This window comes from Oncorhynchus keta, chromosome 2, assembly GCF_023373465.1.
Source record: "Oncorhynchus keta strain PuntledgeMale-10-30-2019 chromosome 2, Oket_V2, whole genome shotgun sequence".
NCBI classification, from domain to species: domain Eukaryota; kingdom Metazoa; phylum Chordata; class Actinopteri; order Salmoniformes; family Salmonidae; genus Oncorhynchus; species Oncorhynchus keta.
Window position 1 is genome coordinate 49285456 of NC_068422.1, and position 25127 is coordinate 49310582.

The window sequence follows — 25127 nt, forward strand, 5'->3', positions numbered from 1 at the left end:
ACAGCGTAGAAACCGGAGTTCCATTATTCAACGGATTGTTCACCGTCTTCGATTTGATTTGAGATTACAAGCCATGTGACATGTCTGCATCAATCACAAGCGAATGCGATGCGAGTGAGGCAATTTACGCCATATGCGTACGAGAGCATCCAGAAAAACTGCCAGTGTCGTACAACCAGGAAGAAGGTGGGATAGCACTAACAGAGCTAACATCCCAAATCTGCAAACTTTCCCAGAAAATGATGGGGTCTTCCAGGTGGAAGATTGCAGTGGTGGTCTTTCTCTCGGTTGCCGAGATGTTAATGCCGATTGAGGCAGATGAACACGAACACACGGTAAGATAATTAGAGGTCGAATAAAAATGGGTAGCCTTGTGTGTAGTGTGAAAATAATGGACGTTCTGGCTTGTTAGCCAGCTGTAGTAGCTACATGATACAACCGATTAGCCTATTTATTCTTTTTTAACTCGGCGAGATAAGAGTAATAATATAGTTGCATGTAACTAACTAGTTCATTGTTATGAGGTTAACGTTCAATGTTGATAAATAATACATACAATAACTAACGTAGGGGACCAAAGTTAGCTAGCGAAGTTAGCTGGCTAATGTTAGCCAGTGACATCTCATTGCATACATATGGTAGGAATATTTTGCATAACCACTCATCCATATTTGGTTATTGAGCTACTTATCTAGCTAGTTTGCAAAGTACATATAGGAAAATGTCTCTAGGAATATGCCTAGCTAGTTAAGTATTTTTGGTAGTTTACTAACGTTGCCATTGCGAAGACTGCATATCCGGTTATTAAGGCGGCAGGCCTGTCTAGGTACTAGGACATCAAATGGTCAAGACCAAAGCAAATCGCATTCCGCGTTTTACAGTGCAATTGGAAGTAAATACTTTTGCTCTTGATTTCTGACCTGTAACCTATATGGTGATTTGATCATGCTTCAACCTAGACAATAATTCTCAACTTTGCACGTTGGCTAGCGTCAACACTAGCCTATTCATAGATGCTGACTACCTTTAGCGTCTTATTCATGAACATATCTTCTGGCCGGGGGAGTGCTGTAATAGCCCCGACACTCGGTCTGAACGTTAACGCGCATCGCTTGAGGTACTGGTTTGGAAACGTAAGAGACGTGTATTTCATATCAGTGACAAATAATTTTCAAAAAAACAAAAAGTTAAATTACTAAACATTTTTTTATAGGGTTTGTGATCCCACACGGCCATATCTCCATGTTGGCGATTGTTTACTGAAGACAGACAGCTTATAGCTAATTAATACAGGTGGTCAACTATCTAGCTTGCTCCGAAAAACGTGTGTGTAATGGGGAAGTGTAGCAAAAGTGTAGTTTGTTGGTTGAAGGCACACACAGCAGTATGGATCTGTGCAAACCTGCTACATGGCCAAAAGTATGTGGACACCCTTACAAATTAGTCCATTTGGCTGTTTCAGTCACACCTGTTGCTGACAGGTGTATAAAATCGAGCACACAGCCATGCCATCAATATGGACAAACATTAGCAGTAGAATGGCCTTACTGAAGAGCTCAGTGACTTCCAATGTGGCACTGTTCTAGGATGCCACCTCTCCAACAAGTCAGTTTGTAAAATTTATTCCCTGCTAGTGCTGCCCTGGCCAACTGTAAGTGCTGTTATTGTGAAGTGGAAATGTCAAGGAGTGACAACAGCTTAGCCGTAAAGTGGTAGGCCACACAAGCTCACAGAACGGGACTGCCGAGTGCTGAAGCACGTAGCCTGTAAAAGTGGTCCATCCTCGGTTGCAACACTCACGACTGAGTTCCAAACTGCCTCTGGAAGCAACGTCAGCACAATAACTGTTCGTCAGGAGCTAAATGAAATGGTTTTTCATGGCTGAGCAGCTGCACACAAGCCTAATATCACCATGCACAATGCCAAGAGTCTGCTAGAGTAGTGTAAAGCTTGCTGAATCTGGATTTGGGGGGTGCCAGGAGAACGCTACCTGCCTAACTGCGTAGTGCAAACTGTAAAGTTTGGAGGAGGAATAATGGTCTGGGGCTGTTTTCATAGTTAGGTCTATTCCCCTTAGTTCCAGTGAAGGGAAATCCTAATGCTACAGCATACAATGACATGCTAGACGATTTTTGTGCTTCAAACTTTGTGGCAACAGTTTGGGGAAGGCTCTTTCCTGTTTCAGCCTGACAATGCCCTGTGCACTGAGGTCCATACCGTACTAATGCTCTTGTTGCTTAATGGAATGTTCCAACATCTAGTGGAAAGCCTTCCCAAAAGGGTGAAGGCTGTTATCGCAGCAAGGGGGGGGCAACTCCATATTAATGCCCATGATTTTGGAATGAGATGTTTTTTATTTTTTTACCTTTATTTAACCAGGCAAGTCAGTTAAGAACACATTCTTATTTTCAATGACGGCCTGGGAACAGTGGGTTAACTGCCTGTTCAGGGGCAGAGCGACAGATTTGTACCTTGTCAGCTCGGGGGTTTGAACTCGCAACCTTCCGGTTACTAGTCCAACGCTCTAACCACTAGGCTACGCTGCCGTTTGACGAGCAGGCGTCCATATACTTTTGGCAATGTAGTGTATGTTAAAAACGTAGGCCTTTTGCAAGCGACTATTGACGTTTCTAAACATTAAAATAGAGCGTCAGGATTGTAGTTCACATGGTCTTACCGGTAAAAGGCTCTGCGTCGTCAATTTGACGTCTGCAGTGGCTGTACAGCATTTACAGTGATATGGCCTCTGCAGAAGTCAGGTCATTCATACTTCTTGCGCTTTGTTGTTAAGGGAGTGAGTGTGTTTATACAGAACCTCCTGCCCCCACCTACCATCAAACAATGATGTCAATGCAGAGCTATACGGAGCCCTCGGCATTGTTACTAAATTTGGCCTCTGCGTGTCTCCAGAAGCTCCGCAATTGCGTCCCTCCATATGGAGCCTCCAACCACATTTTCGGATCAAGTATAAATTGGATTTAATCCTTGTTTATAGTTGAGAACCCTTTGCATACGGCACAGTGCCTTGTTAATGCCTTGGATTCTCAAGAGCAAGCTTCAACTTGGTCCTCACTGGTACCGTAGCCAGTTAGCACTAGCTAGTAAGCTTTGCTTCCGCACTCAGTGCAGAATGAGTAGCTGACTACACAACCAGCGCAAAGCAGACATCCTTACCAATGCTGTCTTGTCAGTGTGAATGTGATCGGGTGAGTTTTTATATGGATAAAGCCCATTGTCGCTACATTGTTTTCTGCCCATGATTGTCAAGCTGACAACTAACAAGGGTGCTTGCTTGAGTTTTCACTCCGGTTGAAAAGACCTGTATTCAGTTCAATATACATTTCGTTGTTGATGACATATGCCTGTATGTTGTGTGGATTGGTTTTGACATGGTATCATTAAAACGGTAACTTTATGACTCATTGTCAATGTATTTTTGCCACAGACAGCTGCTATCCAAAAGCTTTATAGATGGAGGCTGCTTGGAATAGACTAACATGTTGGCTGTTTTTGTTATTATTTGCCTGAATGCACAATTTATATCCTTGAATGGAATACCAAATGCTGCCATCTGAGAACTAGCAAAACAAGTAAGTTATAGCATGTTTAATGTGTTTCTTCCCTTTTTCAGTACACAGATAAAGAGGAGGTGGTTTTATGGATGAATACAGTGGGGCCTTACCACAACCGACAAGAAACATACAAGTACTTCTCCCTGCCCTTCTGCGTGGGCACCAAAAAGACCATTAGCCACTACCATGAGACATTAGGAGAGGCTCTGCAAGGAGTCGAGCTGGAGTTCAGCGGCCTAGACATTAAGTTCAAAGGTATACAAAAATCTACACCCACAGGCAACTGTACTACTTGGACTCTGGAGTGACAAAGTCACTATTTGATCAGCATTTTTTGAGTAGTCAATTATCTTCTTTCCTAGCATGAAGTTAGATCCAAAAGCAGCCTACACTTGCATTATGTCTTGTAGTGTTATGTCATACTAAACACTTTTTTGTCATTTTGCTCTCACAGATGAAGTCATGCAAACAACATACTGTGAAATCGAGCTGGACAAAGCCAAACGGGATGCCTTTGTATATGCCATTAAAAACCACTATTGGTACCAAATGTACATTGATGACCTCCCTATCTGGGGTGAGTGATACTGCTGCACTGCCTGTTGCAACTTGTCCAGTCATTTAGTTATGGAGAATCAGTTATGCCCCTGAGGCAGTTGAAATGAAGGCATCCAAATGTTCATTCATACTTTTCTGGGCTTATCTGTTGCCTCACTGGTTGGTATGGGAAGTTGTTTGACTATGACAAAGGTTATCTATGGAAAAGCCTAGTTCATTACTGTTGAAAAGGGCCCAGTTTTGGATTGAGGAATGTCTTAAACATGGAGTTGATATGACTTCGGTTTTTATGCATGCTGGCTTTCTCCCACCGCGCTACTTCATGATCAAACAATTAATTTATCTAATGGAGTTCTAGGCTATATCAGGAAGTTCGAAGTTGTTTTTGAATGACCTAAAAACGTTAACATGTTCTAACAATGTCAACTCGGCATTCCTCTCTCCCTCTGTAACATATTTCAAGTTTAGAAGTCAGAACCCATCATAGGCCTAAGGTAATAATGAGAGGGGTAGAACAAACCATAGCAAGACAAAAAAAAACGGTGAGTCATTTAAAAAAAACATACAGTTCAGTAAATATTAGTTTATTAGCTATAAAGGAAATGATGCATGCATCTCTCTTTCTTGCTGTTGCAAATCAATTGACCAAAAGACAAATCCTACTAATTAAAATAGCCTATCAAAGCATTAATACAAGTTAGTTATGAAGAGTATTTCCCAAATAGGCTTGTGTTTAATGTCCTAAAGTTTCAGCTTTCAAATGGGAAAGTCGGTCTATAGGCCATTTTCGGCCAGTTTTATTTTGAATGACAACTAGTGAAATCGAGCGAACAATATCAAGATGGAAAAGTCCAATTGGAAGTGAAAAGAACTTAAAGCTGAGCAAAGCTTATGGAAGAGTAGGCCTATTTCCATAGCCTATTATTCGCAATGTAGGCTATAACCTACCTACATCGTATAAAACAGAAGCCTAGGCCAAATAAGAGGAAGATTAGTCAAAAATGTCAATCATTGAATAATTATCCAGTTCTGGGGACAGCAGCATTGGGGTTTGAACTTGCAACCTTCCGGTTACTAGTCCAACACTCTAACCACTAGGCTACCCTGCCTCCCCGCCGCCCCTCCACGACATGGATTGTGTATGTGTGCTATTCAGAGGGTGAATGGGCAAGACAAAAGATTTAAGGCGTATCAGTTTGTAAATTTTTCACGTTCAACAGTTTCCCGTGTGTATGAAGCATGGTCCACCACCCAAAGGACATCGACAACTTGACACAACTGTGGGAAGCATTGGAGGCAACATGCTTCCACAGGTGCCAGCAACCCTGTGGAACGCTTTTGACACTTTGTACTGTCCAACCCCTGACTAATTGTGGCTGGGACGGGGGGGTGCAATGCAATATTAGGAAGATGTTCCTAATATATATATCTGGTTACTGCATTCCACACCAAACTTGCCATGTTGGCAGTAAATTTCTGGTGGCAGTGCACTCATCGTACTAATCTCTCTATATTCTAGGAATTGTTGGCGAGGCAGATGAAAACGGAGAGGATCATTATCTGTGGACTTACAAGAAATTGGAGATCGGCTTCAATGGCAACCGAATTGTTGATGTCAACCTGACAAGTGAAGGCAAAGTCAAGCTTGTGCCTAACACACGAATTGCAATGTCGTACTCAGTAAGTATTTGCAATTGCTTTATAGAGATGGGAAATGGGACTTGATTGTTCTAGTATACACAGGGTTGAATATGTATTTTGGAGGTGTGATGTTTAAATTTACTACACCAAGCTTTATATTGTTTTATATAAAGTTAAGTCCCCTACATCAGCATCCAAACGTGGCTCATTTGGCAAAGGAATGATGTGAATCGTCTTTTACCACAGGTAAAGTGGAAGAAGTCAGATGTGAAGTTTGAAGACCGATTTGACAAGTATCTTGATCCATCTTTTTTCCAACACAGAGTAAGTTTAATCTTTTAAGATGAGCAATGCAATTTTGCACTACACTCTACAGTACCCGGTGATCAACCTGTTTTAAAGATGCAGTATGTGGAAATGGCTCCGCCATTTCCTGGCTGCTAAAATTCTAATAGTTTGCCTAATTTCAGTTTGTGACCCAAACAAGCAAGTATAGTGTAGAGAATCATTGTGCCATCTAAACAGACGGGAAGCATATAAATGGCACACAGAGAACATATATACTGCTTCTTAGACTTTATTTCAATGAGTGACTGCTCTATAACTAATATTTCTATGTGAATTTTATCGGGTCACCCAGAATGTTACATATTGCAGCTTCAACATTTTCTGGGATTCAAGGATGTCATGTTCTGGAATCTAGGGATGTGACATTCCCTGTGGTAATAAAAAAAAAGTATGTTTTCTCTAGATTCACTGGTTTTCCATCTTCAATTCCTTCATGATGGTTATCTTCTTGGTTGGCCTGGTGTCCATGATCCTGATGAGAACTCTAAGGAAGGACTATGCTAGATACAGCAAAGAGGAGGAAATGGACGACATGGTAACGTTTCATAGCCGTGGTAGCAAATCACATTGAACATCATGCACTTAAGATTTTGCTTTATTAGTTTAGGCCCAGGGCTTCGTATGATTTTGGCTAGCTGTATGTCCTTTGTCTTAATGTACCCCTGGACCTTTGACGCCTCTCCCTGCTGCAGGACAGGGACCTGGGGGATGAGTATGGGTGGAAGCAGGTCCATGGAGACGTGTTCCGGCCGTCCAGCCACCCAATGATCTTCTCCTCTCTTATTGGCTCTGGATGCCAGATCTTCTCGGTCTCGTTCATCGTCATCGTCGTGGCCATGATTGAGGATCTGTACACCGAGTGAGTGATGAGCACCTCCCCGCAGATAACCTAATGGAGTGTTTCTTCATTGCGGTCTAACGTGGGTGTGTTCATGCGCACTGCGGCTTCCCGTTTGTCTCTGCAGGAGAGGATCCATGCTGAGCACAGCCATCTTTGTGTATGCTGCCACCTCTCCTGTCAATGGCTATTTTGGCGGAAGTTTGTATGCAAAACAAGGAGGTATGTCAGGGTTTGTCTTAAAAATAGAAACTCCATTCCTACACATCACACCTGAATTATTACTGCACTTTGCAAGGGAAGTTTTGCACACATATTGTCACCATGACATTTTCTGAACATGGAGCCTGGGTGGTCAAAACGCTGTTTGTGGTACTTTGTGTAGAATGCTGCGGTTGATGCCTATGCCTCACATGAGAGATCAATATCTCTTCCAGCTCATGGCTTTAGCCAATCGGACAATAGCCATGCGTCTCACTACTGTGCGCGCTCTAGCTATGCAGTGTCTCCAGGTCCTGATTGGCTAGCCAGCCTGACCCATGCTCCAGCCTGACCCATAAGTAAATATTGCCAGTACCTGAATGGTGTTATTCCAGTCTGTGAGTGTGGGTGGACATATGTGCATGGGATGTGTGAACACAGAAACCATACCCGTGTTCATATTCTCTTGAGTGTGATTTAAAAGTTCCTGTGTGTGTGTGTGTGTGTGTGTGTGTGTGTTAACTCTTGGGCTGCATTATTCCCCTCTAATCAGGGGCGGTGTCAGTGAGTCACAGACCAATACATTACATAGAGCCGTGTCCCTCTCTTTCACATGGTATGGTAGATTGTCATTCACTCATAATGTGCACCCTTATGATAACTGATTTTTATATTCGATCCTATAGGCAGACGATGGATTAAACAGATGTTTATCGGGGCCTTCCTGATCCCTGCCATGGTGTGTGGGACAGCCTTCTTCATCAACTTCATCGCCATGTACTACCATGCCTCCAGAGCCATCCCTTTTGGCACAATGGTGAGTTTAGAGCAGTGGTATTCAAAATATTAGAGAGAACAGATTTTTAAATTTTATTTATTTATTTCACCTTTTATTTAACCAGGTAGGCAAGTTGAGAACAAGTTCTCATTTACAATTGCAACCTGGCCAAGATAAAGCAAAGCAGTTCGACACATACAACGACACAGAGTTACACATGGAGTAAAACAAACAAACACAGTCAATAATACAGTATAAACAAGTCTATATACGATGTGAGCAAATGAGGTGAGATAAGGGAGGTAAAGGGGGAAAAAAGGCCATGGTGGCAAAGTAAATACAATATAGCAAGTAAAACACTGATTTGCAAAGGAAGAATGTGCAAAAGTAGAAATAAAAATAATGGGGTGCAAAGGAGCAAAAATAAATAAATTAAATAGGGTAGGGAAAGAGGTAGTTGTTTGGGCTAAATTATAGGTGGGCTATGTACAGGTGCAGTAATCTGTGAGCTGCTCTGACAGTTGGTGCTTAAAGCTAGTGAGGGGGATGAGTGATTCCAGCTTCAGAGATTTTTGTAGTTCGTTCTAGTCATTGGCAGCAGAGAACTGGAAGGAGAGGCGGCCAAAGAAAAAATTGGTTTTGGGGGTGACTAGAGAGATATACCTGCTGGAGCGTGTGCTACGGGTGGGAGATGCTATGGTGACCAGCGAGCTGAGATAAGGGGGGACTTTACCTAGCAGGGTCTTGTAGATGACATGGAGCCAGTGGGTTTGGCGACGAGTATGAAGCGAGGGCCAGCCAACGAGAGCGTACAGGTCGCAATGGTGGGTAGTATATGGGGCTTTGGTGACAAAACGGATTGCACTGTGATAGACTGCATCCAATTTGTTGAGTAGGGTATTGGAGGCTATTTTGTAAATGACATCGCCAAAGTCGAGGATTGGTAGGATGGTCAGTTTTACAAGGGTATGTTTGGCAGCATGAGTGAAGGATGCTTTGTTGCGAAATAGGAAGCCAATTCTAGATTTTACTTTGGATTGGAGATGTTTTATATGGGTCTGGAAGGAGAGTTTAGTCTAACCAGACACCTAAGTATTTGTAGTTGTCCACGTATTCTAAGTCTGAGCCGTCCAGAGTAGTGATGTTGGACAGGCGGGTAGGTGCAGGTAGCGATCAGTTGATGAGCATGCATTTAGTTTTACTTCTATTTAAGAGCAATTGGAGGCCACGGAAGGAGAGTTGTATGGCATTGAAGCTTGCCTGGAGGGTTGTTAACAGTGTCCAAAGAAGGGCCGGAAGTATACAGAATGGTGTCGTCTACGTAGAGGTGGATCAGAGACTCACCAGCAGCAAGAACAACCTCATTGATGTATACAGAGAAGAGAGTCGGTCCAAGAATTGAACCCTGTGGCACCCCCATAGAGACTGCCAGAGGTCCGGACAGCAGACCCTCCGATTTGACACACTGAACTCTATCAGAGAAGTAGTTGGTGAACCAGGCGAGGCAATCATTTGCGAAACCAAGGCTGTCGAGTCTGCCGATGAGGATGTGGTGGTTGACAGAGTCGAAAGCCTTGGCCAGATCAATGAATACGGCTGCATAGTAATGTTTCTTATCGATGGCGGTTAAGATATCGTTTAGGACCTTGAGCGTGGCTGAGGTGCACCCATGACCAGCTCTGAAACCAGATTGCATAGCAGAGAAGGTATGGTGAGATTCGAAATGGTCGGTAATCTGTTTGTTGACTTGGCTTTCGAAGACCTTAGAAAGGCATGGTAGGATAGCTATAGGTCTGTAGCAGTTTGGGTCAAGGGGGATGACCGCAGCTGCTTTCCAATCTTTGGGAATCTCAGACGACACGAGAGGTTGAACAGGCTAGTAATAGGGATGGCAACAATTTCGGCAGATCATTTTAAAAGAAAGGGTCCAGATTGTCTAGCCCGGCTGATTTGTAGGGGTCCAGATTTTGCAGCTCTTTCAGAACATCAGCTGAACGGATTTGGGAGAAGGAGAAATGGGGAAGGCTTGGGCGAGTTGCTGTGGGGGCTGCAGTGCTGTTGACCGGGGTAGGAGTAGCCAGGTGGAAAGCATGGCCAGCCGTAGAAAAATGCTTATTGAAATTCTCAATTATGGTGGATTTATCAGTGGTGACAGTGTTTCCTATCTTCAGTGCAGTGGGCAGCTGGGAGGTGTTCTTATTCTCCATGGACTTTACAGTGTCCCAGAACTTTTTTGAGTTAGTGTTGCAGGAAGCAAATTTCTGCTTGAGAAAGCTAGCCTTGGCTTTTCTAGCTGCCTGTGTATAATGGTTTCTAGCTTCCCTGAACAGCTGCATATCACGGGGGCTGTTCGATGCTAATGCAGAATGCTAATGCAGATATTTTTGTGTTGGTTCTCCCCAGACCTGACTGCCCTTAACCAAGGGCTATATCTGTTCCTGGTTCTAAATTTCTTGAATGGGGCTTGTTTATTTAAGATGGTTAGGAAGGCATTTAAAAAAAAAAATCCAGGCATCCTCTACTGACGGGATGAGATCAATATCCTTCCAGGATACCCCGGCCAGGTCGATTAGAAAGGCCTGCTCGCTGAAGTGTTTCAGGGAGCGTCTGACAGTGATGAGTGGAGGTCGTTTGACCGCTGACCCATTACGGATGCAGGAAATGAGGCAGTGATCGTTGAGATCTTGGTTGAAGACAGTAGAGGTGTATTTAGAGGGCAAGTTGGTTAGGATGATATCTATGAGGGTGCCCGTGTTTAAGGCTTTGGGGAGGTACCTGGTAGGTTAATTGATAATTTGTGTGAGATTGAGGGAATCAAGTTTAGATTGTAGGATGGCTGGGGTGTTAAGCATGTTCCAGTTTAGGTCGCCTAGCAGCACGAGCTCTGAAGATAGATGGGGGGGCAATCAGTTCACATATGGTGTCCAGAGCACAGCTGGGGGCAGAGGGTGGTCTATAGCAGGCGGCAATGGTGAGAGACTTGTTTTTAGAGAGGTGGATTTTTTAAAAGTATCAGTTCAAATTGTTTGGGTACAGACCTGGATAGCCTGCAGAGTTCTGTCCTGCTATCTTTGCAGTAGATTGCAACACCGCCCCCTTTGGCAGTTCTATCTTGTCTGAAAATGTTGTAGTTTGGAATTAAAATGTCAGAATTTTTGGTGGTCTTCCTAAGCCAGGATTCAGACACAGCTAGAACATCCGGGTTGGCAGAGTGTGCTAAAAGCAGTGAATAGAACGAACTTAGGGAGGAGGCTTCTAATGTTAACATGCATGAAACCAAGGCTATTACGGTTACAGAAGTCGTCAAAAGAGAGCGCCTGGGGAATAGGAGTGGAGCTAGGCACTGCAGGGCCTGGATTCACCTCTACATCGCCAGAGGAACAGAGGAGGAGTAGAATAAGGGTGCGGCTAAAAGCAATAAGAATTGGTCGTCTCGACCATCTGGAACAGAGAGTAAAAGGAGGTTTCTGGGGGCGATAAAATAGCATCAAGGTATAATGTACAGACAAAGGTATGGTAGGATGTGAATACAGTGGAGGTAAACCTAGGTATTGAGTGATGAAGAGAGAGATATTGTCTCTAGAAACATCATTGAAACCAGGAGATGTCATCGCATGTGTGGGTGGTGGAACCAATAGGTTGGATAAGGGACAGTGAGCAGGACTAGAGGCTCTACAGTGAAACAAGCCAACAAACACTAACCAGAACAGCAATGGACAAGGCATATTGACATTAAGGAGAGGCATGCTTAGTCGAGTGAAAAAAGGCTCCATCCAGTGAGTAGAGGCTGGTTGGGGGTCACGGCGATTTCAGACAGCTAGCCAGGCCATCGGTAGCAAGCTAGCATAGGATGGAGGTCTGTTATCAGCCACCTCCTGCGTTCCGTCAGTAGATTAGTGGGGTTCCGTGTGGTAGAGGGGATTAATCGAAATCACACAACAACAAAAAAAACAATAGATATAGTTATAGAGGCCCAAGAAGAGAAAATAAATAATAATAAAAATGAATTAATTAATTGTGTTGTATGGGACAACATACAAGTGTTATTCAGAAATGTAATTAGAAAATGACTATTTTATTGAGTAAATGGTTAATTTACTCAATTTAATTTGGTTAATTTACATTTTGAAATGAGAGATCAACATGTACTGAATTAGTTATTTGTTGATATAAAAATAGTGTTTAAAAGATTGTATCATTAGATGTGGGGTGGGTTTGGCAGAAATTCTAGCAAAAAATGGGGTCCCCAGAAATTCTGTTAATTGGTAACCAATTTATAATAGCAATAAGGCACCTCTAGGGTTTGTGGTATATGGCCAATATCCCACGGCTAAGGGCTGTATCCAGGAACTCGGTTGTGATTAAGAACCGCTCTTAGCTGTGGTATATTTAAGCAATAAGGCCCGAGGGGGTGTGCTATATGGCCAATACACCACAGCTAAGAGCTGTTCTTATGCACATTGCAATGTGGAGTGCCTGGACACACCCCTTAGCTGTGGTATATTGGCCATATCACAAACCCCGAGGTGCCTTATTGCTATTACAAACTGGTTACCAATGGAAAAATAAATGTTTTGTCATAACCGTGGTATTCGGTCTGATATAACACATCTGTCAGCCAATCAGCATTCAGGGCTCGAACCACCCACATTACAGCCAATCAGCCTAATGGCCAATATGCCACCCCCCCAGGCCTTATTGCTTAAATATAGTCTGCTCTCTCATGAGTCATCTCATGGATTCTACCATTCCATGTTGTTTTCAGGTGGCTGTTTGCTGCATTTGTTTGTTTGTTATCCTGCCACTCAACCTTGTGGGGACCATTCTGGGAAGAAACCTCTCTGGCCAGCCCAACTTTCCGTGTCGAGTCAATGCAGTGCCGCGGCCAATCCCTGAGAAGAAATGGTATCTATGACTATGATCTTATTTGAACAGCACGACTCACTAAAAGCAATGTATGTGTGCCATTTTGTATTTTACATTCATTGTTTATTAAGCTCCCAGTGCTGAAATGTTTGCTACTTGAGAGCCACTGTACTGTTAAGTTTATTTTCTCGTTGATAGTTCAATAAATGTCTGATTGGCCAAAGAGTCTATACCTACATTCCCAGGTTGAAACCAGTCCTGGATTAACAGAGGAATGAAAACTGTGCTGAGGCCTGGAGTTGCATAGCTCTGATTGATTGGTGAACTATTGGTGACACTGTCTGTATTGTGAGTTGATTGTAAATGTATAACATTTTCCAGGTTCATGGAGCCAGCTGTCATTGTTTGTCTGGGAGGCATCCTTCCATTCGGTTCCATTTTCATTGAAATGTAAGTCCTACCTCACATTAACCTCACTACACTATAATCTAGATCAGTTCTCACCAACCGGTCGATCTCCAAGGCAATCCTTGTCTATCACCAAACATTTCTATGAAAACCCAACGATAAAGCCTTGAGTTCCTATTTTAATTATTTGTTTTTCGATGAATGTACGGCGATCCAGCCGTAGGTATCAGGAAAAGCTGTGTGCAGAGAGCAACTTGTCCAAAACACTTCCAGACGAAGCATGCAGAGAAATATAGGAATATGTCTTCTGAGCAGAGGGCAGGTGCATCAAGAGTTTTTCTCAGTTGCAAAAGCAGCCAGGGCTTTTCACAAAACTGCATTCAGCAAATTGCGGAATTGCGAGCGCTAGCTATGCACTGTCCCACAAAATTGCTAAACATAGCAAGCCATTCGCTGAGGGCGAATTCATTAAAGAATGTTTAATTAACTCTGAAGCAATACTTTGACCTGACAAAGAGCTGTTTGAAAATGTTTCCCTGTCAAGACAAACAGCGACACTGCATGTTGAGGACATCGCAGAGAATATGGAACAACAGTTGAAAGACCAGGTAAAGGATTTCACCTATTTCTCCTTGGCCCTGGATGAGAGCAGTGATGCACGTGACACGGCGCAGTTGTTTGTATTCTTACGAGGCATAACCCCAGACTTTGAGATTAGAGGAGCTTGCTTCAATGCAGTCAATGAAGACCACCTTGAATGGAGGTTGATAGCTTCGACTGCGACGATAGCTGTTCCCTGTTGGCCAGTAATGGGCTGTTCCTGGGGGACAATGCTGGCACTGTTCACCACTGTGAGCACGGCTGAAAGGCCATCCGAAGCCGGTGGTGGGGCTTCATCTCCCCCAGAGCTCGAGAGACTATGAGGGGCCTACTCACTCGGGTAGCCACTACACTGGGCATCAAACTGGTGGACAGTGATGAATCTCCATCTGTCCCCAGCTCTGCTGAGTCCTGTGACATGTTGCCGGAGAGCTGGGCCTCTGCCAAGGGGCTCTTCCGACTCAAAGCAGAGACTGGACCATGTAGTTATGTGGCGGGCGCAGAGTCACTCTGCCTCGGGCCATGGACACCATGATAGTTGCCATGGTCCTCCCGGACCAGGAAATTATAGGGCGGACCCGCGACTGAAGCCGGGACCCCCCCAGAGTATTTGATGCGGACTTGAAAGCCACCTATGGGTCCCTCTGCTCTCTTGGCTGCCTTACCAGGCCTTCCTGCAGACTGTTTCCCCAGCTGCAGGGGGCACAGAGGAGCTCCTCCGGGAAGCGATGGAGGTGTCTCGCCTGCTTTCCCTGCTCCAGAGGGATGTGGCCCGCTCCAACAGATGGGCAATGGCACAGGAGGTTACCTCCCAGCTGCGGGTGATCGCTCAGGGCATTGTTGAGGTGGTGTAGTCACTCTTTTCTCTCAGGTGGGGTGGAGATGCTGAGGATGTGCCGCCGGGAGCTAGTCGGCACAGATGCCTCCCAGTTTGGCTGGGGGGGTATGACCAAGGGCAGGTCGGCCAGCGGCTGTTGGCTACCCACTTGGAGCGGCAGGCACATCAATACACTAGAGCCCCGAGCTGTACTGCTGGCCCAACATGTCCTGGTGAGAACGGAAAACACCACAGTGGTGGCTTACATCAACCATCAGGGTGGACTGAGGTCGTACCGCCTCAATTTTATGGCACGGTAGCTCCTCTGGGCTCAGGGACGTCTAGCGTCTCTACACGCAGCACACTTACCTGGCATCCTGAATGTGGCAGGGGATATGCTCTCGGGGGAGGGCCCGCCACCTTGGGACTGGAGCCTACATCCCCAGGTGGTGCAGCACCTGTAGGACAAGTTCGGGAGGGTGCAGGTGGACGTGTTGCCTCCCTGGACAATGCACACCAGGGCCTCTGGGCTTGGATGCTCTGGATCACAATTGGCTAGAGCTTTACGCATTCCCCCTGATCCAGGCTGTGCTGGACAGGACCAGGTTGGCAGAGCATCGTCTGCTTCTGGTGGCCCCACACTGGCCCAGATGACCCTGGTTCGGCTTTCTGCTGTTGTCTGGGACATCTTGGTAACTTCCCCTGAGACTGGACCTGCTGTACTCTGTGACATCTGAGGCCGAACCACCTCAGTCTTTTGGCTTGGCTACTGAACGGCACCAATGGTACATGTTAGGACCACAGGAGGGTGTAATGAACACCATGCAGAGCACAAGGGTGTTGTCTACAACCGTGGCATACCAGTTGCGCTGGCGGTTATTTTGCTCTTGGTGCACTGGTATTGAGGTTGTGCCCGTGTCATGCAGTATGTCCTCCAATACCTGCAGTCTCGCTTGGATGAGGACTTGCCAGCCTCACCGAGAGGGTATTTGGCTGTTATATCTGCCTGCCATGTGAGGTGGATGGACAGGCCAGTGGAGCGCCATCTATTGGTCTCCAGGTTTATGAAGGGGTTTCGTCACCTGCGTTCAGCTAGGACCTGCTCAATGGCAAGCTGGGATGTCGTCTTGGCAGCTTTGGCAAAGCAGCCTTTCGAACGGTTGGAGTCTGCCTCCCTGAAACACCTCTATGAAGGTGGCTTTTTTGGTAGCGATTACTTCCATGAAGAGGGTGGGTGAGCTCCATGCTCTTTCGTTAAGTTCTGAGTGCTACTGGATGGACCCCGGGGGGAGGACTATCTCTCTGCCCCAACCCTTAATTCCTCCCGAAGGTTCTGTCAGACAGGCATGTGAACATCCCTTCTATCCTGTCTGCTTACCACTCTGCGGCATACTGTGCCCTGTGAGGGCACTGGCTGCCTGTGTGGAGCGGACATGGTCAGTGAGAACAACAGACCAGCTCTTTGTCTATGGTGAGAGCCCAACCCCCAGGACTTCATCAAAGCAGAGGCTCTCACTGGATCATGGAAATGATTACGACAGCATGCCGCCTGGCTGGCGGGCCAGTGCTGGGATCTGTGGTGGCACATTTAATGAGGTGTGGCTGCATCCTGGGCTCTACTGTGAGAGGTGTGCCCCTCGCTGATATCTGTGCTGCGGCCAGCTGGGCTTCCTTTTGCACCTTTGCTAGGTACTATTAGGTGAATGTGGCACCTCCCTCAGCAGTTGGTTCAGCGGTCCTGGTGGTCGCCTCCCCTTCCGGGGACTGTGCCCCTGAGTCGCAGTCCCGCGCTGGGACTTCACCGCTGGCTGGCCAGGTCCCTCAAGCACCGACTACTCTGGTACGGGTATACCAATATATTGGAGTGATCCAATATAGTGAAACATAAAAGGTTACATATGGTTATGTGAGCTATTTGGATCACTCCAATCCTCTATGGCGCTAGAGGCGCCTCAAATGATGTAGAGAACGTGTGTCGAGGCCATGGTCTTTTTATATAGGGGCGGACCCCAGCCGTGACACAGGTGGACACGGGAGTAAATCTGTAAATCCTCACCTCAGATGTATCCCTCCTCTGCGGAGTGATCAAAATAGCTCACATAACCTTTGTTTCCTTGCACTGTAGACTGCACTCACAGCAAAGTTTATATAAAATTTCAAGACTTTGAAACCATGACTAGAGAGATTGAACAAATACATATTTTTGAGGAAGTTCATATTTAAGTTGTTGTTCGTCACTTTCAACACTTGTTTTTTTTATACGCCATAAAATGTGCGTTCTCCCTTCTTCCACTCACTAGTGAAGGGTAGTTTACGAATGAACGGCTCTTTTTGAACTGATCTCTTTGGTGACAGTGCCTATAAAGTCAGAACCGAATCGCATTGTTGAAAGACATTCATTTGGCTCCCTGATTTGCATTCAGCTACTACTGCTTTGAGGTCAAATCAATTATTTTATATACAGTGCCTTGCGAAAGTATTCGGCCCCCTTGAACTTTGTGACCTTTTGCCACATTTCAGGCTTCAAACATAAAGATATAAAACTATTTTTTTGTGAAGAATCAACAAGTGGGACACAATCATGAAGTGGAACGACATTTATTGGATATTTCAAACTTTTTTTTAACAAATCAAAAACTGAAATTGGGCGTGCATAATTATTCAGCCCCCTTAAGTTAATACTTTGTAGCGCCACCTTTTGCTGCGATTACAGCTGTAAGTCGCTTGGGGTATGTCTATCAGTTTTGCACATCGAGAGACTGAAATTTTCCCATTCCTTCTTGCAAAACAGCTTGAGCTCAGTGAGGTCGATGGAGAGCATTTGTGAACAGCAGCTTTCAGTTCTTTCCACAGATTCTCGATTGGATTCAGGTCTGGACTTTGACATTCTAACACCTGGATATGTTTATTTTTGAACCATTCCATTGTAGATTTTGCTTTGTTTTGGATCATTGTCTTGTTGGAAGACAAATCTCCGTCCCAGTCTCAGGTCTTTTGCAGACTCCATCAGGTTTTCTTCCAGAATGGTCCTGTATTTGGCTCCATCCATCTTCCCATCAATTTTAACCATCTTCCCTGTCCCTGTTGAAGAAAAGCAGGCCCAAACCATGATGCTGCCACCACCATGTTTGACAGTTGGGGATAGGGTATTCAGGGTGATGAGCTGTGTTGCTTTTACGCAAAACATAACGTTTTGCATTGTTGCCAAAAAGTTAAATTTTGGTTTCATCTGACCAGAGCACCTTCTTCCACATGTTTGGTGTGTCTCCCAGGTGGCTTGTGGCAAACTTTAAACAACACTTTTTATGGATATCTTTAAGAAATGGCTTTCTTCTTGCCACTCTTCCATAAAGGCCAGATTTGTGCAATATACGACTGATTGTTGTCCTATGGACAGTGTCCCACCTCAGCTGTAGATCTCTGCAGTTCATCCAGAGTGATCATGGGCCTCTTGGCTGCATCTCTGATCAGTCTTCTCCTTGTATGAGCTGAAAGTTTAGAGGGACGGCCAGGTCTTGGTAGATTTGCAGTGGTCTGATACTCCCATTTCAATATTATTGCTTGCACAGTGCTCCTTGGGATGTTAAAAGCTTGGGAAATCTTTTTGTATCCAAATCCGGCTTTAAACTTCTTCACAACAGTATCTCGGACCTGCCTGGTGTGTTCCTTGTTCTTCATGATGCTCTCTGCGCTTTTAACGGACCTCTGAAACTATCACAGTGCAGGTGCATTTATACGGAGACTTGATTACACACAGGTGGATTGTATTTATCATCATTAGTCATTTAGGTCAACATTGGATCATTCAGAGATCCTCACTGAACTTCTGGAGAGAGTTTGCTGCACTGAAAGTAAAGGGGCTGAATAATTTTGCACGCCCAATTTTTCAGTTTTTGATTTGTTAAAAAAGTTTGAAATATCCAATAAATGTTGTTCCACTTCATGATTGTGTCCCACTTGTTGATTCTTCACAAAAAAATAGTTTTATATCTTTATGTTTGAAGCCTAAATGTGACAAAGGTCGCAAAGTTCAAGGGGGCCGAATACTTTCGCAAGGCACTGTATATAGGTGTGTGTGTATATATATATATATATATATATATATATATATATATATATATATATACAATTTCTTTTTGCAGATTTACAAAATAATTCTCTAGAGGGTGAATCCTCACTGCGCATAAACAGTGGGGAGAGCGTTTAAATCTGGCAACAACAAAAAATATAATCTAATAATTTGGCCAGGTTAAAATATTTGAATGCACATTTCACGATATGACATAGTAGCCTACTTTTTGGGCTTTAGAGAATTTGCCCTTTTTAAATTTGATGCTTCTATGATATTTTTGTAAACACCGGTAGACTTGTGTCCTTCACTCCCGCCTGCCCTCATTGTTAACAGAACTGCGGAAAACCGTGTTGGGCAGGTGGGGGACACTGGCTGCCGGTTGCCCCGATAGCACAGCAGGCGAGAGGCTGGGACAACAACGACACCCTGTGTTAGCTAACGACGCTGTATGCTAGCTTGCTAATTAACTAGCACACTGTGTCGCTCCCGCCTGCTGTGTACCGAATAAAACCGTGCCCAACAGGCGGGGAACAATGGCTGCCGGTTGCTCCAATAGCACAGCAGAGGGGAGGCTAGGGCGACGCCGTATGCTAACTAGCTTGCTAGTTGAAGGACACTCTACCGTTGTATGGCTAGCTAGCTACCGTTGTTGCCCCTTCTGTGAGGTTTATCGGCAGCTTGCTTCAACGTTATTGTGCATTAACGCCACCTACTTTACTGGAGCGCTTCCGCCAGTCCTAACTTAAAAATGGACCAATAGAAGTATATAGAGGGATCCCTGCAAATGCAGGAATGCTCTGAATTGCAGGCCGCAATTGCACCCTTCTTGAGGGACGGTGAGTTGGGTGAGGGGCAGCTGCTCACGAACTGCTGCTCCCTCCCCTCAGACTGACCATCAGATGCAGGCCAATCAGCCCAGTAAAACAAAACAAGCACTCACTCACCTGTGCCTCACAGGCAATACAACCAGTGTGATCATATACCTACAATTTTGAAATTGAATTTCAAAATGGTCTGTGAAGAACAACATTGGCAGGGCAATTCAAGCGTAGCCAATATGCAATGATGTATTGGGCTTATGGACTATTGCACAAACCTCAATGCTACAGAACTGTTTTTAATTGGTTGATGTTGCATAAGTCATGTTTGAAGAAGAAAAAAAAATCTGACGGGTAGAGTTAAGATCACTTGAGTCAAAAGGTTGGTGACCACTGATCTAGATAGTTACAGCTTTATTCCAAAATTGATTAAATAAAATAAAAAATACTCAATCTACACACACTACCCCATAATGACAAAGCAAAAACAGGTTTAGACATGCAACCAAAAAAAGTATTCAGACCCTTTGCTAAGAGACTCAAAATTTAACTCCGGTTCATCCGGTTTCCATTGATCATCCTTGATATTTTTCTACAACTTGATTGGAGTCCCCTTGTGCTAAATTCAACTGTTTGAACATGTGCACCTGTCTATATAAGGACCCACAGTTGACAGTATCAGAGCAAAAATCAAGCCATGAGGTCGAAGGAATTGTCCGTAGAGCTCCGAGACAGGATTGTGCCGAGGCACAGATCTAGGGAAGGGTACCAAAACATTTCTGCAGCATTAAAGATTCCCAAGAACACAGTGGCCTCCATTCATAAATGGAAGAATTTTGGAACCCCCAAGACTCTTCCTAGAGCTGGCCGCCTGGCCAAACTGAACAATCGGGGAGAAGGAGCTTGGTCAGGGAGGTGAACCAGACCGAACATCTCTGAAGAGAATTGAGAATAGCTGTGCAGCCAACCTGAACGATCTTGAGAGGTTCTGCTGAGAAGAATGGGAGAGAGTCCCCAAATACAGGTGTGCGAAGCTTGTAGTGTCATACCCAAGACGACTTGAGGCTGTAATCGCTGCCAATGGTACTTCAAAGTGCTGAGTAAAGGGTCTGAATACTTATGTAAATAAAATATTTCAGTTTATTTTGTATACATTTCTAAACATGTTTTTGCTTTGTCATTATGGGGTATTGTCGATGTTGATGAGGGGGGGGAAGAACAATTACATTTTAGAATAAGGCTAGCGTAACAAAGTGGAAAGTCTAGGGGTCTGAATACTTTCCGACTGCACTGCATATCAGCATTTAGCAGGTCGATAATTCACCAAATAATACCTGTGCGTAGCTGGAAGTGGAAATGCGTCGTTTGCTTATTTTGCAGGTACTTCATTTTCACTTCATTTTGGGCCTACAAGATCTACTACGTGTACGGGTTCATGATGCTGGTCCTGGTTATCCTCTGCATTGTCACTGTGTGTGTCACCATTGTTTGTACTTACTTCCTCCTCAATGCTGAGGACTACAGATGGTGAGTAAAAGATAACCAGCAATGTATTTACTTGAATTATGTAATCGTAGAGACATTAATTAAATGAGGGACCTTGTGGAGCCCTTATACACCACTGTGTGATTAGACCTAAGTAAGTATATAATTACATGGCTAGCTTTAAAACGATTAAAAAGCATGAGCTGACGCACACCCCAAAGTTTTAGGTGCTGACTAACGGGATGGTAAACTTTAAAAAGAAAGTCGTATACTATATGTTCCCAACAATTTAATGGATATTAAACATGGCCAGCTTTAGGACTATAACACAGCTAAATTCAGGAAAACCTTGACACCAGAGTTACTGTAACACAGTAATAACCAGCCTGAGGATGTTGTATCTGTGCTTTTCAATTAAATTATTTTTTTCTCCACTCAGGCAATGGACAAGCTTTCTCTCTGCTGCATCCACTGCGGTTTATGTTTACATGTACTCCTTTTACTACTATTTCTTCAAAACAAAGTGAGTTCCAAAATCCATTTTCTTATTTAAAACACATTGTACACAACTGAAGTAAATAATATGTTGACCGTAAAGACTAGCCCCAGTGCATTCTGTCATAGATAGGGGAAGGTTGTTATTCGTTTACTAACATGAATACAAGTATTAAAAATGTACAAATGCAATTTAATTGTTTTACATTTTGGGGCCCTCACCAGTTTGCATCGAATAGGGGGGACCCCCATTGATTTTGTTAGTCACTTTTTTTCTCCCCAATTTCGTGGTATTTAGTAGCTACTATCTTGTCTCATCGATACAACTCCCATAACGTCTCGGGAGAGACGAAGGTTGAAAGTCATGCGTCCTCCGATACACAAGCCGCACTGCTTCTTAACACAGCGCGCATCCAACCCGGAAGTCAGCCGCACCAATGTGTCGGAGGAAACACTGTGCACCTGGCAACCTTGGTTAGTGTGCACTGCGCCCGGCGTCGCTGGAGTCGCTGGTGCGCGATGAGACATGGACATCCCTACCGGCCAAACCCTCCCTAACCCGGACGACGCTGGGCCAATTGTGCGTTTCACCACGGACCTCCCAGTCGCGGCCGGTTACGACAGAGCCTGGGCGCGAACCCAGTCTCTGGTGGCACAGCTGGCGCTGCAGTACACCCGGGAGTTCCTTGTTGTTAGTCACTTTCACTCGTATCATTAAAATTTGCTAAATTTCTCTCCACGGTATACTGAAACTTCGGTACTTTTCCTATACAAAAAAAAAGTCCTTCAGGCCACACATGATTGACAGGATCAAATCTTATCACTGCAGGCCCTTTATAGCGTGAAGAACATAGTGCTTGCTCCACCTACTCACTCATTGTTAGAGATCTCTGGGCTTTAATTAGCTCCCCAGCTCTCCTCATGCTGCAAAGAAGTTAACACAATTTAATAATGCAACACGGTATGTAGAAATGTTGAAACTGTTCGTCACTTCGCAAAACAATGTCTATACAGGCTAAAACACTTAATGCAAGCGAAAACAGATGGCATCCAGCTTTCAATTGTAGGCTAACTTTCAGCTGGATGCACTACCCTAGTACTTTGTTTGATATGCAAAAATGCTGATTTCAAAGCTGACTAATCAAACTATTAATTCACTTCATCTCCCTGCCTCGCCACCAAAAACAAATGAACTTGTCTTCCTTTGCTTCCCGTCTAGATTCCATAGCCACAAAGTCAGATTCTACAGCCACATTCTGCCTCGCGAATAACATCATTATTTCTTAAACGGCACACACATTTTGAAAAGAGATTCCTTGTTCTATGCAAATGTTGATCAGTACAATAAATTTGGTTCTAGAAGTTGCCAATAAAAATTAGTCCTAAATGGAAGGTACTCATCTATAGGCCCATGAAATCAGCTAAAACAAGCTAAAAAAGAAAATGTGCTTTTTACTCCATTGTCCCGGACACCCAAATGTACTTGTTACATTTTGACAGAAATTGTCATTTTCATACTTATCAAGAGAACATCCCTACTGCCTCTGCTCTGGCAGACTCACTAAACACACATGCTTAATTTGTAAATTGTCTGGGTGTTGGAGTGTGCCCCTGTCTATCCGTCAATAAAAAATGCCATTTGAAATGGTTTAAACTTTTACTTTTGATACTTGCGTATATTTAAAACCAAATACTTTTAGACTTTAGTATTATACCCGTTGACTTTTACTTTAGTGATTTTCTATTAAGATATCTTTACTTTTACTCAAGTATGACAATTGAGTACTTTTTTCTACCACTGCCTGCTGACAGTTGTTTTGTCCCACTCTGTTTCAGGATGTATGGTCTGTTCCAGACGTCCTTTTACTTTGGCTACATGGCAGTATTCAGTACGTCTCTGGGAATCATGTGTGGTAGGTTCAACTTCTCTTATTCACAGCATCTGTTTTGATCAAAGTATTGTGACAGAGTTATTCCGTAAACATATTTTTTAAATGCTCAAACGAGTGCAAAGCATGCGTTGTCAATAATCATCTTGTAATATATTTATTTTGTAGGAGCCGTTGGGTATGTGGGAACAAGTGCCTTCGTGAGGAAGATCTACACAAATGTGAAAATTGACTAGGACAGTCGCAAGCAGCAAGGGATCCAAGGATCAGCTGAAGCTCTCCAACAGAAGCGGGCACAAGTCGTTTCTTTTGCAAAAAGAGATTGTGGCATCTCCAATTTGTACAAATGTAGTTTTTCCCTTTTTCTGAATTAATTTCAATGTTGCAAAAGAGTGTGCTAGAGCAAAAAACTGCAGGAAAAAGAAAACATTAACATCAGTTCTGTTTTTATCAATTCCTTTCAATCAATGTTCTGAAGCAGCTGTTCAAAATGTAACATGGCTTCCCCTTTCCAATTCAGTCCCACCCGTCACCAGAGAACATAAAGATCTTTATTGATGGAATAGTCTAGCTCTCTTCAGTGAAGAGGCCATATTGAAAGCCTTTGTTCTATTGTATTAGAATATTGAAGAGTTGGGTTTGTTCATGCTATGACCTGATTCTGTTGTATTCCTGAGTCACTCTGGATGAAATATTATTTTATTCTGGCTTCTACATTCAATTTTTACCAGCTACACTAGACAATTTTTACATACAATAACTGGATGTTATACTAACTTACCTGAGTTGGCACCATTCCCATATTTGGACAATTCTAATTTCCAAATGCAGTAGTTTTACAACCAGCCACCCAAGAAATTTGTTTGCTGTACATATGGAGAAGAAAAAAAACATTCAGGAAAGGAAGGTGTGATCAACAGTTGGTTTTGAGTCACATTATAAATGACATATTGTTTTAAATGGATGTTTGCTGTGATCCAATTTCCTGTTTAGGCTATGTTTTCTTAATGGTAGGGTTTGAATGAAGACTACTTGTGAAAGATAATATGGATAGGGGGAAAAGTGTATATAACCGTAATGTAACTTTAGATGTAGATCCCAAATGTATTTTGGTTGTACAGATTTACAAGTTTTTATTATTTTTTTTTTTACAAATGATTCAGTTATAAGCAAAAAATATATTTAGTTTTGTCTCTTTGGTTTGGTGCTTGGGGTGGCGCTGTTACATCTTGCCTGAAATTGCATGACGTTTCCATCAAACCATATGCTCATCAAATTCTGCTTTTTTTTTTGTTGGCAGTTTCTCACTTTCCCTGGTTGTAGCAATAATAAAAAAAGTTGGTCGCTGACTTTGTGCTGGCTGCTTGCAGAAAGGAATGACATTAACAAGCTGACACTTTATTTGGTTTTGTGGATTATTTAGAGCTTTAAAGGGCTTTGTTCTTTGGTCAGACATCACCTGAAACATTGAATGTCAGGTGAAATGAGGCGATTGTGCCAAGTTGCCGCAAACGTACTGTACAGAGTGAAATACACTTGGCTACATACAGTGCTGCAGAGTATTTAATGCTCCCCCCCCATGTGGAAATACAGTATGTACCTTAAATGTATGAGAAGTTGCAAAGCCTTTCTCAAATTTTACATCCACTGAAGTTGATTTCTGACACCTGTGTACCATATGTCAAGACATTTTTAACCTGCATATTAACTTGCTGTAAAAAAAACAACTGTACAGAGCTTA

The 25127-nt window shown here is 43.7% G+C and overlaps 1 protein-coding gene across 1 annotated transcript; it reads left to right on the forward strand.

Annotated features, from left to right (window-relative positions):
• Positions 1 to 65: 65 nt before the first annotated feature.
• On the forward strand, positions 66 to 24735 carry LOC118401893 (transmembrane 9 superfamily member 3-like). The gene is made up of 15 exons (XM_035799567.2): positions 66 to 335; positions 3632 to 3827; positions 4027 to 4149; positions 5650 to 5810; positions 6018 to 6095; positions 6523 to 6654; positions 6812 to 6978; positions 7085 to 7179; positions 7845 to 7975; positions 12702 to 12841; positions 13184 to 13252; positions 20898 to 21044; positions 21442 to 21525; positions 23334 to 23410; positions 23555 to 24735. The coding sequence occupies exons 1-15, from the start codon at positions 81 to 83 to the stop codon at positions 23620 to 23622; spliced, it is 1923 nt and encodes a 640-aa protein (XP_035655460.1). The 5' UTR covers positions 66 to 80; the 3' UTR covers positions 23623 to 24735.
• The last annotated feature ends 392 nt before the right edge of the window (positions 24736 to 25127 follow it).